The 15,178-nt window shown below is 43.2% G+C and overlaps 1 protein-coding gene across 7 annotated transcripts in view; it reads right to left on the reverse strand.

The window, feature by feature from the left end:
* Positions 1-15,178, reverse strand: part of DAPK1 (death associated protein kinase 1) — a 212,519-nt gene that overhangs the window by 103,160 nt on the left and 94,181 nt on the right. For all 7 annotated transcript variants that reach the window (XM_067041208.1, XM_067041210.1, XM_067041211.1 and 4 more), the window contains exon 3: positions 2,076-2,297. In XM_067041208.1, coding sequence (XP_066897309.1) covers positions 2,076-2,297 — 222 coding nt within the window. The remainder of the gene's footprint in view (positions 1-2,075; positions 2,298-15,178) is intronic.

Consider the following 15,178-nt stretch of genomic DNA (forward strand, 5'->3'; position numbering starts at 1 on the left):
ACTGGCTCAGTGATTGCCAGAGGGTAGAGGGAAGAAGGTGGGTGTGACTAGAAGGGAAGAGTACAAGGGAGTTTTTGGGGCAATGCGACTATTCTGAATCCTGATTTGGGTGGTGGTTACACAAATCTATACATGTGTCAACTTTCATAGAATTACACAACCCTCCCCCAACATCAAATTTACTATATAATTTTTTAAAAATTTAACTCAAGTGGTGAAAAAAACCTGTATGTTATCCATTTTATGCACAGGATAAATGCACCTAGTGGAAAATACCTATGAACTGGGAGTCAGTCAACAGAAGCTGAATGCAGAATATACACACGCAGGTGGCAGTAACTCCCCGGCATCATTTGTACATTCTGATATACAAAGGGAGCAAATTATATTCTTGACTTACTACGCATGATCTGGTAATTCTCTGAAAACGCAAAACAGTTGTGATCTACATAATTTCTTTCCCAGGAACTTTGCGTTCATGGTCTCTGACAACAGCCTTAAGGGAGGAAATTTAGGCTTAGAGATAGATGGTAAAGGATTTGCCCTGGATTTTGATCTTGGTTCTGTCTGGTTTCCAAGTCACTATATAAAGCCATAGCAAGGATTACACTCTGATTCCTGTCTTTTCTCTGCTGAACCCTGAGCAGGCCCCTTAATCCTCTGTGCCCTTAAAACCCTGCTCTTCCTTTAAAGCAGTGGTTCTCAAGGAGGGGGTGGGGGAATGCGGAGGCAGGTAGGGGGAGAAAAGAATCTGCCCCCCCATGTGGAAGTGTCTGGAGGCATTTTTAGTTGTGACAGCTAGGGAAGAGGATGCTATCTGGTGGGTAGAAGCCAGAGATGTTGCTAAACATCCTACAACACACAGGATGGCCCCCTGAACAAAGGATTATGCAGCCCAATATGTCACTAGTGCAGAGGTTGAGAACTTCCCAGAAACATGTATTAAACACATCCATGAGCCAGACATGTTTACGTTCTCATCTCATTTATCTCCTCAAAACCTTTTTGAGGTAGGTATTATTGACCCCAATTTATAGTTAAGAAGGTTGTTGCTCAGACGCAGAAAGGAATGTGCCCAGATCCCAATGGTGAGACAAGAGGCAGTGGGCATCCCAGGCCCTTGTAATTACAAAGAGCAGGTCCCCATAGTGCGGTGCCCCCAAGGCTAGGCTCCCTCTGTATACCTACCTTCACTTCCATGTCCCCTGGTCTCAAAAATCACCTTTTAGCTCTAAGAGATCTGCACATAAGGGGGAGCTGCTGGGCTGGCAGAAGGACACATCTTAATTCGAGGCTCCAGGAAATGGGTGGTTCACTAAGAACCACCCAGGATTGCTCCATCCATCCCTCTCTCTGCCCTCAGGGTACTAATGTGTGTCCTCCATCCAAACAGCCCAGAGACACTTCCCGTTGCGTGTTCTTGGATGACTTCCTCTCCTCTCCTGCCAGCCCATGTGGCTGGACTCATCACCAGGAGTGGGGCCCTCAGGCAGAGGGCCAGGGACAGGGGTACGCGTAACAGAACATCACGCTACAGTTTCCCACAATAACATCCGATGGGCAGGGTGTGCCTGAGAAAATCAGCAAAATGCTTAAAAAAAGTCCTAAAATCACCCCTGAGTGATTCTGGTTCAATTTTATCCTTTCATATGAGTGTGGACAGTTCCAACAGTTAAAAATGGGGTGTGATAAGACAGAGGGAAGAGAATAGAGAAAGAAAGAGAAAAAGAGAAGTAGGAAAACAGAGGGAAGGCAGAGGAACAGCATGACAGGAGAGAAGAAGATACGCCTAAAGCTGAACATGAAACTCAAAACACAGACAACCTCATGACAAACGAGGAAGAACCCCAAGATTGTGGACCCGCTTGCAAATCAAGTGGGACCCCATCAATGGAAGCTGCTGCAGAATTACTCCAGATAACTGCAGCCAGCCTCACAGCGCACCACCCGCTGCAGTTCTCGAACTTGGCAAAGCCAAGTCAATCCCTGACGAGGCTCCGGGGCTGGTCACTGCGCTGTCCAGCTGCCGGGGAGCCTGCAGCCCACCCTCCTCCCCGCCCAGCCACAGCACTCACAGTTCCAGGATCAGGATGACGTCCGTCTTGTTCTCATAAACCTCGTGCAGGGTGATGACGTTGGGGTGCTGGATCTCCTTCAGGATGCTGACCTCCCTCTCGATATCCTCACGGCTCACGCCCCGCCGGCTGGATTTGGTCCTCCTTTTCTTGATGAATTTGGCGGCATACTGTAGACCAGTGCTTTTCTCACGGCATTTCTTCACGACTGCAAACTGCCCACTGAAGAGAGAAGGCAGAAGAGGTCCCAGGTCATTTATACATTCTTTATTGTTCGCTAAAACCCAGGTTTGGGCAAGGATGTGGCCCCATACTGGTGGTGGGGGGGGGTGGCGGTGGGGGGGTGGCGGTGGGGTGGGGAGGACAACAGGATTACAAATAGGAAAGTCCAAATTGTGGGAAATTAACAAATTCAACAGAGAAATTTCTTCCATATTTCAGCTCCATTAAGCCTGTCTCTTTACGAACATTGTTGCAAAGAACAAAAATTTATTTTCTTGGGCTTCCCTGGTGGCCCAGCGGTTGAGAATCTGCCTGCTAATGCAGGGGACACAGGTTCGAGCCCTGGTCTGGGAGGATCCCACATGCCACTGAGCAACTAGGCCCGTGAGCCACAACTACTGAGCCCGCGCGTCTGGAGCCTCTGCTCCGCAACAAGAGAGGCCGTGATAGTGAGAGGCCCGCGCACCGCGATGAAGAGTGGCCCCCGCTTGCCGCAACTAGAGAAAGCCCTCGCACAGAAACTAAGACCCAACACAGCAAAAATTAATTAATTAATTAATAAACTCCTATCCCCCCGCCAAATTGTGTCTCTCCCAGATGTGTCCAGCCCACAGTGTCTAAAAAAAAAAAAAAAAAAAAAAAAAAAAAATTTCTTGAATTAAATTTTATTAATTGGTAATATGCCCCCGTTTCTCTGCTCTCCTCCTTCTCCACCATTTCAGATTCAGGGACCACAGGAAGGAGCTCCCTCCTGTCTGACCTCATTTCCTTGTTCTTATCCTGTATGTCTAGGAAAGCAAGGGATTGGGACCAACAGAAAAACATATAGGGCCCTGCCTTCAATGACATATTTCTAGCACCAATATTTGTCAATTGAAACACTCAAAACAAAAACAAACAATACAGGTATACCTCATAGTATTGTGCTTTGCTTTATTGTGCTTCATAGATATCTTTACAATTTGAAGGTTTCTGGCAACCCAGTATCGAGCAAGTCTGTTGGCTCCATTTTTCCAACAGCATTTGCTCACTTTGTGTCTGCGTCACATTTTGGTAATTCTTGCCATATTTCAAACTTTTTGATTATTGTTATATTTGTTATAGTCATCTGTGATCAGTGACCTTTGATGTTACCCCTGGAAAAAGATTACAACTCGCTGAAGGCTCAGATGATTGTTACCATTTTTTGGCAATAACTTATTTTTTAGCTAAGGTAATCTACATTGTTTTGTTTTAGATAAAATGCTATTGCACACCTAGCAGACTACAGTATAGTATAAACATAACTTTTTTCTTTTTTTTTTTTTTTTTTTTTTGGTAGTACGCGGGCCTCTCACTGTTGTGGCCTCTCCCGTTGCGGAGCACAGGCTCCAGACACGCAGGCCCAGCGGCCATGGCTCACGGGCCCAGTAGCTCCGCGGCATGTGGGATCTTCCCGGACCGGGGCACGAACCCGCATCCCCTGCATCGGCAGGAGGACTCTCAACCACTGTGCCACCAGGGAAGCCCAAACATAACTTTTATATGCATTGGGAAACCAAAAAATGCCTGTGACTCACTTTATTGTAATATTTGCTGCATTGCCATGGTCTGGAACTGAACCTGCGATGTCTGAGTCTGCCTGTGTATATTTTATTCACACTTCAGGGACTGATAAGTCACATGATCTAAGTAAGACCTTTTGGAGAATGTGAGACAAAGATTTTTTCTGAGACACTTTGACCCCCAAAAGCTGCTGCCAGTCATCTTGTGACCACTCTTGATCTAAAGCAGAGGCAAAGCTGGTAAAAGGAAAGAAACCAGTAACACTGCAGTAACGCTGTGGAGTGGCTGGATCAACCTTAGCCTGAAGTTATCTGCCTTTAGATTTTTCAGCAACATAAGCCAATAAAATTCCCTTTATCACTAAAACCAGTTTGATTTGGGTTTTTTTTTATTTCTTACAGAGGAACGCATCCTAAATTCGACAGCAAGCAACCAGAGTCTCCTATCCACATATAAAAGAATATGATAACAGAGCTTGACACAAAATAGTAAAGTGACTATGTAAGCAGCTGAAATCTTGAGAAGCAAGTAGGCTACCCTGAAAGTAAGTGAAACACAATGGAAGGATGCTTCCTGTGTCAATGGTGGCACCTTCACTTCCTCCTTAACACCCTAGTGCCCAGGGCCCATCCACCCATCACAGGATCTGTATATTTCTTGGCACCTTCTGGGGAACTGCTATGTGGAGAATTATCACAGCTATTTCTAGCTAGCTTTATTCTCCTCACATGAAGACAAAAGGGAGATAGAAAAATCAAATTAAGGTTAATATTTTGATGTTAAAGAATCGATACTTTAAAACGTTACTCATTTACTTTGGCAGCGGGAGGCCAGTGAAGAAAAAATACATAATGAAGGATTATTTTTATAGCAGTGTCAATTTTTTTTGCATGACAGCTTATTAATACCATCTTCCCCCCTGCAGCAGGATAGCAGAGAAGCTGAAGAATAAATCACATCGGAACACTAGCACCTATTGCCCGTAAACTCACAACCTTAAAGAGTCATGGGATCTGTTATGACTTTATTACAACCATTTCCTGATTTCTTTGGGGAGTGAAGAACTGGGCTTTCTCTCTGGTGGGGGGTGGGAGGTGAGCAGCAGAGGTGGGGCTTAGGGAGGAGAGAGGAAAAACAGCCTGAATACAAAACAAAGTTAGTTACTGCTTTACAGAGGCCAGTGAAGTGGTGCTTGTATCCCCTCTCCTCTCAAAGACAGTACCATGTCCCCACTGAGTGCTCTCCAGGGGCCCCAGGCCAGCCCAGGACCCCCAACCCATAGCAACCCATGCTTCCAGGAGCTGGGCCTTGCCCATATCTTGCAGTCACAGTCACTTGTCTCGGGGGCTGTAAAGGCAGACTCAAGGCAAACTCAGTGGTTTGAATCACACTGCTTTAAAAAACAAAAGCAAAGAGCTGAATGCAAGCCTAAACTCAAAGACTATCCTGAATGTGTTTTCACTACCAAATGTTCCATGCTGACCTTTTTTTTTTTTTTTTTAAGTTTTGGACATTCTTTTTTTTTTTTAAGCTAATCTTTTAAAAAAATTATTTAATTATGGCTGCTTTGGGTCTTCATTGCTGTGCGCAGGCTTTCTCTAGTTGCGGCGAGAGGGGGCTACTCTTCATTGACGTGTGCAGGCTTCTCCTTGCAGTGGCTTCTCCTGTTGTGGAGCACGGGCTCTAGGCATCCGGGCCCAGCAGTTGTGGCTCGCAGGCTCTAGAGCGCCGGCTCAGCAGTTATGGCCCACAGGCTTAGTTGCTCCGCGGCATGTGGGATCTTCCCGGACCAGGGCTCGAACCCGTGTCCCCTGCATTGGCAGACGGATTCTTAACCACTGTGCTACCAGGGAAGTCCCCCAAACTGGAGTTATTGTCATTAGCTCACAGTTGCTCAAATCTCAAAGCGCTGCAGTATTACCCCCAAAATGTCACCTCTCAGGACTGCCTGGGGGAAGAGAGCCCTAAAAGGAAAAGCAACACAAAACACACACACAGCAGGGTGATACTCTGTTAAAGTATGTAAAACTGCTGCTAAATCTGGAGGCTGGCTCCAGCCTTCCAACACAGCCTCCCATCTCCCATCTTCTCACTGCCCCACCCCGAGGGAGAGGAGCTGCTCAGGACACCTGCTCCCTGAAGCTGGCTGCACTCAGCGCCTGGGATGAGGATGGAGTCCCAGCTGAGCCACATGCAAGGCCCACGGGGCTTGGTGTGACTCGGTGATGCTCGTCGGGCATTTCCACAGGGCCACCTCCTCAGGCGACCAGCAGGCTGAGGACAGACTCCTCGGAGAAGACATTCTTCTCTAACACAGTGATTTGCTTTGCGAGGCCTAATAGCAGTTGGGCTGTTGTTTAACTGCTGCTGCCATTCTTCCCTGCCTGGGTGCCTGGCCCCCGTCTCCCTTGCGCTCACATTCCACCCTGGATTTGGCCACGTTGGGGGAAAGTCCTCTTCTCCAACCGCACCCCCACCAACCAATTGAAAAGACAATTTGCTTGGGATTTTTGTGGCAAGGGCTTTTAAACTGTGGGCTCCCAGAGCAACATCCTGATCCAGCTTCCAGGGTGAGCTCTGGGCAGGAGGAGAGTAAGCACACACAGAGAAGCCAGGCCACCACTGCTGCCCACTTGGGGGCCTGCTTGTCGCTCCAGCCCCCCTCCCGTGACAAACACACGAGTCTCCTCAGTGAACGATGCCCACACAGGCTGTGGTGATGGTTCCATGGATGGGGAATGTACCTCCCTGACTAGAAAACAAAAACTCACTGTATGTTATCATTTAAACTTGACGAAACAGAGTACAGGTTATCCTCATTTTTTGTGGCATCCATATTTGTGAATTCACTTACTCCCTAAAATTTATTTTTAACCTAAAAAATCAATACTCACAGTACTTTTGTGGTCATTTGTGGATTTGTATAGCCAGATGCACACGTTCCCAGCTGAGCTCAGTCAAGGCCACACTCTGCCTTCCTTTTTCAGCTCTCACACTGTAAACAGTGTCCACTTTATAGTCTGTTTAGTGCCATGGTTTTTTGTTTTGTTTTGTTGTTTGTTTTGGGCTTTTTAAAAAATTGCATTTTGTGATTTTTGTTTGTGATTTCGCTATTTAAAATGGCCCCTAAGCATGGCATTGAAGTGCTGTCCAGAAGCACGGACACTATGGTGCACCTTACAGAGAAAACGTGTGCTAGATAAGCGGTGTTGGCTGTGAGTTCAATGTTAGCGAATCAACAATATATATTAAATAAGGTGTCTTTAAACAGAAACACACATCAAACAAGGTTATGCATTGATCTGTTGATGCAAATGTGACCAGAGGCTCACTGGTACCTAACCCTGTATATCCTCCAGAACCAATGGTTCAGTATCCATTAATTCAGTGTTTGTGGTGAATTTATAGAACATACCACAATGAGAATTAACTGTGGGTCATTATAAAAAACTCTAACATTCCGTCATTTAATAACTGACAGTTTGCTGCACTAGGTACAGACAGCCACACTCATTTTAAAATGAAAACTTTCACTTCAATGTAATAAACATTTATTAACCTCTACTGGTCAGATGAGTATAAAAAGGAGACCCACCCCTGCATTAAAGAATTACCTATTTAAAAAAATGTGTTTTATATATAATCACAAATTTTATTAAAAAGAGAAAAACTTAGAGGGCAGACAACAGAAGCAAGAAAAACTATAATCCTGCAGCCTGTGGAACAAAAACCACATTCACAGAAATATAGGCAAGGTGGAAAGGCAGAGGGCTATGTATCAGATGAAGGAACAAGATAAAACCCCAGAAAAACAACGAAATGAAATGGAGATAGGCAATATTCCAGAAAAAGAATTCAGAATAATGATAGTGAAGATAATCCAGGAACTTGGAAAAAGAACGGAGGCAAAGATTGAGAAGATGCAAGAAGTGTTTAACAAAAATCTAGAAGAATTAAAGAACAAACAAACAGAGATGAACAATACAATACCTGAAATGAAAAATACACTAGAAGGAATCAATAGCAGAATAACTGAGGCAGAAGAACGGATAAGTGACCTGGAGGACAGAATTGTGGAATTCAGTGACATGGAACAGAATAAAGAAAACAGAATGAAAAGAAATGAAGACAGCCTAAGAGACCTCTGGGACAACATTAAGCACAACAACGTTTGCATTATAGGGGTCCCAGAAGGAGAAGAGAGAGAGGAAGGACCCAAGAAAATATTTGAAGACATATAGTAGAAAACTTCCCTAACATGGGAAAGGAAATAGCCACCCAGGTCTGGGAAGCACAAAGAGTCCCAGGCAAGATAAACCCAAGGAGGAACATGCCGAGACACATAGCAATCAAATTGGCAAAAATTAAAGACAAAGAAAAATTATCGAGAGCAGCAAGGGAAAAATGACAAAAACATACAAGGGAACTCCCATAAGGTTAACAGCTGATTTCTCAGCAGACACTCTACAAGCCAGAAGGGTCTGGCATGATATACTTAAAGTGATGAAAGGGAAGAACCTACAACCGAGATTACTCTACCCAGCAAGGATCTCATTCAGATTCAATGGAGAAATCAAAAGCTTTACAGACAAGCAAAAGCTAAGAGAATTCAGCACCACCAAGCCAGCTCTACAACAAATGCTAAAGGAACTTCTCTAAGTGGGAAACACAAGAGAAGAAAAGGACCTGCAAAAACAAACCCATAACAATTAAGAAAATGGTAATAGAACATACATATCAATAATTACCTTAAACGTGAATGGATTAAATGCTCCAACCAAAAGACACAGGCTTGCTGAATGGATACAAAAACAAGATACATATATATGCTGTCTATAAGACACCCACTTAAGACCTAGGGACACATACAGACTGAAAGTGAGGGGATGGAAAAAGATATTCCATGCAAATGGAAATCAAAAGAAAGCTGGAGTAGCAATACTCATATCAGATAAAATATACTTTAAAATACAGAATGTTACAAGAGACAAGGAAGGACACTCCATAATTAATGATCAAGTGACCAATCCAAGAATAAGTTATAACAATTATAAATATTATGCACCAAAGATAGGAGCACCTCAATACATAAGGCAACTGTTAAGAGCTATGAAAGAGGAAATCGACAGTAACACAAAAATAGTGGAGGACTTTAACACCTCACTTAACAGCAATGGACAGATCATCCAAACAGAAAATTATTAAGGAAACACAAGTTTTAAATGACACAATCAGCAGCTAGATTTAATTGATATTAATAGGACATTCCATCCAAAAACAGCAGATTACACTTTCTTCTCAAGTGCACATGGAACATTCTCCAGGATAGATCTCATCTTAGGTCACAAATCAAGCCTCAGTAAATTGAAGAAAATTGAAATCATATCAAGCATGTTTTCTGATCACAACGCTATGAGACTAGAAATCAATCACAGGGAAAAAAACGTAAAAAACACAAACACATGGAGGCTAAACAATATGTTACTAAATAATCAAGAGATCACTGTAGAAATCAAAGAGGAAATCAAAAAATACCTATAGACAAATGACAATGAAAACACGAAGATCCAAAACCTATGGGATGCAGCAAAAGCAGTTCTAGGAGGGAAGTTTATAGCAATACAAGCCTACCTCAAGAAACAACAAACATCTCAAATAAACAATCTAAACTTACACCTAAAGGAACTAGAGAAAGAAGAACAAACAAAACCCAAAGTTAGTAGAAGGAAAGAAATCATAAAGATCAGAGCAGAAATAAATGAAATAGAAACAAAGAAAACAATAGTAAAGATCAATAAAACGAAAAGCTGGTTCTGTGAGAAGAAAACAAAATTGATAAACCATTAGCTAGACAAATCAAGAAAAAGAGGGAAAGGACTCAAATCAATAAAATTAGAAATGAAAAAGGAGAAGTTACAACGGACACCGCAGAAATACAAAGCATCCTAAGAGACTACTACAAGCAACTCAATGCAATAAAATGGACAACCCCAAAGAAATGGATAAATTTTTAGAAAGGTATAACCTTCCAAGACTGAACCAGGAAGAAACAGAAAATATGAAGAGACCAATCAAAAGTAAAGAAATTGAAACTGTGATTAAAAATCGTCCAAAAACAAAAGTCCAGGACCAGATGGCTTCTCAGGTGAATTCTATCAATCATTTAGAGAATAGCTAACACCCAGCCTTCTCAAACTCTTCCAAAAAGTTGCAGAGGAAGGAAAACTCCCAAACTCATTCTATGAGGCCACCATCACCCTGATAAGAAAACCAAACAAAGATAGTACAAAAAAAGAAAACTACAGACCAATATCATTGATGAATATAGATGCAAAAAACCTCAACAAAATACTAGCAAAGAGAATCCAACAACACATTAAAAGGATCATACACCATGATCAAGTGGGATTTATCCCAGGGATGCAAGGATTCTTCAATATACACAAATCAATCAGTGTGATACATCATATTAACAGATTGAAGAATAAAAACCATGCGATCATCTCAATAGAGGCAGTAAAAGCTTTTGACAAAATCAACACCCATTTATGATAAAAACTCTCCAGAAAGTGTGCATAGAGGGAACCTACTTCAACATAATAAAGGCCATATATGACAAACCCACAGCAAACATCATTCTCAATGGTGAAAAACTGAAAGCATTTCCTCTAAGATCAGGAACAAGACAAGGATGTCCACTCTCACTACTATTATTCAACATAGTTTTGGAAGTCCTAGCCACAGCAGTCAGGGAAGAAAAGGAAATAAAAGGAATACAAATTGGAAAAGAAGAAGTAAAACTGTCACTGTTTGCAGATGACATGATACTATACATAGAGAATCCTAAAGATGCCACCAGAAAACCACTAGAGCTAATCAATGAATTTGGTAAAGTTTCAGGATACAAAATTAATGCACAGAAATCTCTTGCATTCCTATACACTAATGATGAAAAATCTGAAAGAGAAATTAAGGAAACACTTCCATTTACCATTGCAACAAAAGGAATAAAATACCTAGGAATAAACCAACTTAGGAAGACAAAAGACCTGTATGCAGAAAACTATAAGACATTGATGAAAGAAATTAAAGATGATACCAACAGATGGAGAGATATACCATGTTCTTGGATTAGAAGAATCAATATTGTGAAAATGACTACACTACCCAAAGCCATCCAGATTCAATGCAATCCCTATCAAATTACCAATGGCATTTTTTTCAGAACTAGAACAAAAAAATCTTAAAATTTGTATGGAGACACAAAATACCCTGAGTAGCCAAAGCAGTCTTGAGGGGAAAAAATGGAGCTGGAGGAATCAGACTCCTGACTTCAGATTATACTACAAAGCTACAGTAATCAAGACAGTATGGTACTGGCACAAAAACAGAAATATAGATCAATGGAACAGGATAGAATGCCCAGAGAAAAACCCACACCCCTATGGTCAACTAATCTATGACAAAGGAGGCAAGGATATACAATGGAGAAAAGACAGTCTCTTCAATAAGTGGTGCTGGGTAAACTGGACAGCTACATGTAAAAGAATGAAATTGGAACACTCCCTAACACCATACACAAAAATAAACTCAAAAAAAAAAGAGAGAGAGAGAAAAACTTTAGCTAAAAGGAGCAAAGCTTCATATAAAACAACCTAATCTAATTTCCAATCTGTTTTTTTGGTCTAATTTACCAATATATCTAATTTAAACAGTACCCTTGTAGTCACTCAGTGAACTGTATCCATGATGCTATGCAAGGCATTTTACACGTATTATTAATAACCACAACTATGAGATTCACATTATCACTGTCTCTTCTATCAATGAGAAAACCAAGCCTTAGAGAGATTTTAAAAATCGCCCCAAATCATTCAGCAAGTAAGCTGCATAATTGAGAAATGAATTCAAACCCAAGTGCATTTGCCTCCAAAGCTCTATTCACTGAGCACAGTTGCTGTGCTGGGCTTGTGTCCATTTTGTCTGAGATACAAGCCACTCCTGTGAAGTCACAGACAGGACTGGAGCATCATTCAGGAAAGAGTTTTGTGAGGGCAAGGCAAAGAGAGGGACCTTGTGGTTAAGTAAGTTTGGGCAATGCAGCCTCCTCCTCCCCATTGAAAACTCAGACAGTGTTTTAATTACCTGAAACCATGGCTTTAACATGCTTAGAGGGGCTCTGTAATAAAAAGAGAACCCTGTTTGTATGTGTGCTTATGAAGCACGATACTAACAATGAGGAAGAACAACAGAAGGTTCATTCTCAAGGTCAGCACACAAGGATCACACACAGTTGGTGAATCATTTGTTTATATTTAACTGTGCATTAAAAATAAACTTATTGTGGGACTTCCCTAGTGGTCCAGTGGTAAAGCCTTCCAATGCAGGGGACGCGGGTACGATCCCTGGTCAGGGAACTAAGATCCCACATGCTGCAGGGCAACTGAGCCAGTGCACCTCAACTAGAGAGAGAAAACCTTCACGCCACAACTAGAGAGAAGCCCGTGTGCTGCAATGAAGAGCGCACGTGCTGCAATGAAAGATCCTGCATACCACAGTGAAGATCCCACATGCCACAACTAAGACCCCATGCAGCCAAAAATAAAACATACATACACACATACATAAATAAACCTGTTGAACTTTGTTTAATCCAGTCAGGATTTTATTTTATTTTATCTTATTTTATTTTGGCTGGGTTGGGTCTCCGTTTGCTGTGTGAGAGTGGGTGCTACCCTTTGTTGTGGTGCGCAGGCTTCTTATTGCGGTGGCTTCTCTTTTTGTGGCGCACAGGCTCTAGGCGTATGGGCTTCAATAGCTGCAGCACATGGGCTCCATATTTGTGGCACATGGGCCCTAGAGCACAGGCTCAGTAGTTGTAGTGCTTAGTTGCTCTGTGGAATGTGGGACCTTCCCGGACCAGGGATCGAACCTGAGTCCCCTGCACTGGCAGGTGGATTCTCAACCACTGCGCCACCAGGGAAGTCTCCAGGTTTTGTTTTCAAATTCATTTCTCTGTGGCAGTTTTGCTCTCACTTGGGGAAAGACTGGATGGACACACAATGTCAGAGAAAATGCTGCATTTAGAATGAAAAGCAAACTGGCTGGAGTGACAATTTTTTCTACCTTACGGGTTGGTACCTACCCTATGGCCTGACAGTTTCATCATCGACCTTGATCCAGACACAACATTTGAATGAGCTCCCACCAAGGAAGGTGGGTGCAGATTCAAAAAGAGTGACTAAAACAGGGTGTAATTTTTTCTTTGATTTTAAATATGTATCTACCCAGTGCATATGACAGTTAAAATTATTTTTGGTAACTATTTATGATTGTGACTTCCCCACATTAATGCTGGAAACATATCTGGATTAAATCAAACAGCTGATCAGTTCCATCTCTCCCCTCCTCCCAAGATTTGCAAAAAGGTTTTTAATTAACACAAAATAAATTTTACTTTTGAATTCATATATCAAGCCCATGGCAAAACTTTGGTGCTGGTTTATGGGTCATCTATTTTTCTTGAAGAGCTGCATTCTGAGAGTGGCAATGACTCAAATCCTGCTAGAATACTGAAATTACAGGTCTTATATAAGAGGTGAGGTGACAGAAAAGATTTTTCAAGGATGAGTTAACATTTGATAATAATTCACATTTATGGCAGAGGATACAAACCCCATAGGCTTTATAGAATAAGGGAGGGAGAAGCATGTAACGCTATAATGTGGAAAGGGCCACGAACAGGACATAGCCACTTGGGGCCACTCCAGGGGAGAGGGTGAGGTCAGGAGGCCCAGGCTGTGTCCTGAAGGCTGGGCTCCAGCCAGGAGAGGAAGAAAGTGTGTGTTGGAGGGACGGCTTCCAAGAGCAGGAAGAGCGTGACCGGAGGCAGGGAGGCATGAAAGAGCCTGCATAATATTTCTGAGGGAGGAAGGAGTGATGGGGGAGGTATGAGGGATCCTCACAATCATGGCCCTGCCCAGAGTGGAGCAATGCCAGCCCCAACTCTGCCAACAACATGGGAAAGCAGGGACCTCACTAAGCCTCAGTTTCCACATCTGTGCAAGGGCAATGGCAACATGAAATGAGGCCACTCATGTGAGTGCAGCACATCAAGCACATGTAAAGAATGAAAATTACCATGCTGTCTCAGCTTCAGATTTCTCAAAGAAGCCAAGATGGTAGTATTTCAGAGGCTGAAAAGCAGCACCTAATTTCTTCTTGGCATTTTTCTTTCCAACACCTTTGAAATCTGAGTGTTAAGTCTCTACATTTTTTTTTTTTTTTCCCCATTAGGACTCAACAAAGCTATTTTCATTTTGGGTGGGACCTATTTGATTTTCCCCCCTTCGTTCCTAAAGGACGTTGTGGCTTTCTTTGTATGCTGAAGTTTTAGCCTGTGGGTAGGTGATGGGAAGCAGATTGCATTTTGTAAAGATGGCCTCAGCCATATCTTCCACCTCACATGCTCCTCCGCAGTGTGGCCCTGCCTCTCCCATCATCCTGGTCCCCTGGAATCTGAGCGTTGCTTGACCACTAGAATGAGGCAGAGGTGATTCTGGGGTTTCTTCCTGGGTTGCTCAGCATGCACATTCTTCGGAGCTCCCTCTGGGAACCCAGCCACCATGCTGGGAGAAGCCCAAGCTCTGTAGAGAGGCCATGTGGATGCGTTCCCGTCAATAGCTCCAGCCGAGAGGACAATAGCTTTAAAAGGTCAGCCAGGAGATTGGTTTAAGATGGCGGAGTAGAAGGATGTGCACTCACTCCCTCTGGCAAGAGCACCGGAATCACAACTAACTGCTGAACAATCATCGACAGGAAGACACTGGAACTCACCAAAAAAGATACCCCACATCCAAAGACAAAGGAGAAGCCACAATGAGATGGTAGGAGGGGCACAATCACAATAAAATCAAATTCCATAACCGCTGGGTGGGTGACTCAATAACTGAAGAACACTTATACCATGGAAGTCCACCCACTGGAGTGAAGGTTCTGAGCCCCACGTCAGGCTTCCCAATTTGGGGGCCCAGCAACGGGAGGAGGAATTCCTAGAGAATCAGACTATGAAGGCTAATGGGATTTGATTGTAGGACTTTGACAGGACTGGAGGAAACAGAAACTCCAATCTTGGAGGGCACACACAACGTAGTGTGTGCATCAGGACCCAGGGGAAGGAGCAGTGACCCCCATAGGAGACTGAACCAGACCTACCTGCTAGTGTTGGAGGGTCTCCTGCAGAGGTGGCGGGGGTGGCTGTGGCTCACTGTGGGGACAAGGACACTGGTAGCAGAAGTTCTGGGAAGTACTCCTTGGCGTGAATCCTCCCACAGTCC

Source organism: Kogia breviceps, chromosome 8 (assembly GCF_026419965.1).
Source record: "Kogia breviceps isolate mKogBre1 chromosome 8, mKogBre1 haplotype 1, whole genome shotgun sequence".
In the NCBI taxonomy this organism is placed as follows: Eukaryota; Metazoa; Chordata; class Mammalia; order Artiodactyla; family Physeteridae; genus Kogia; species Kogia breviceps.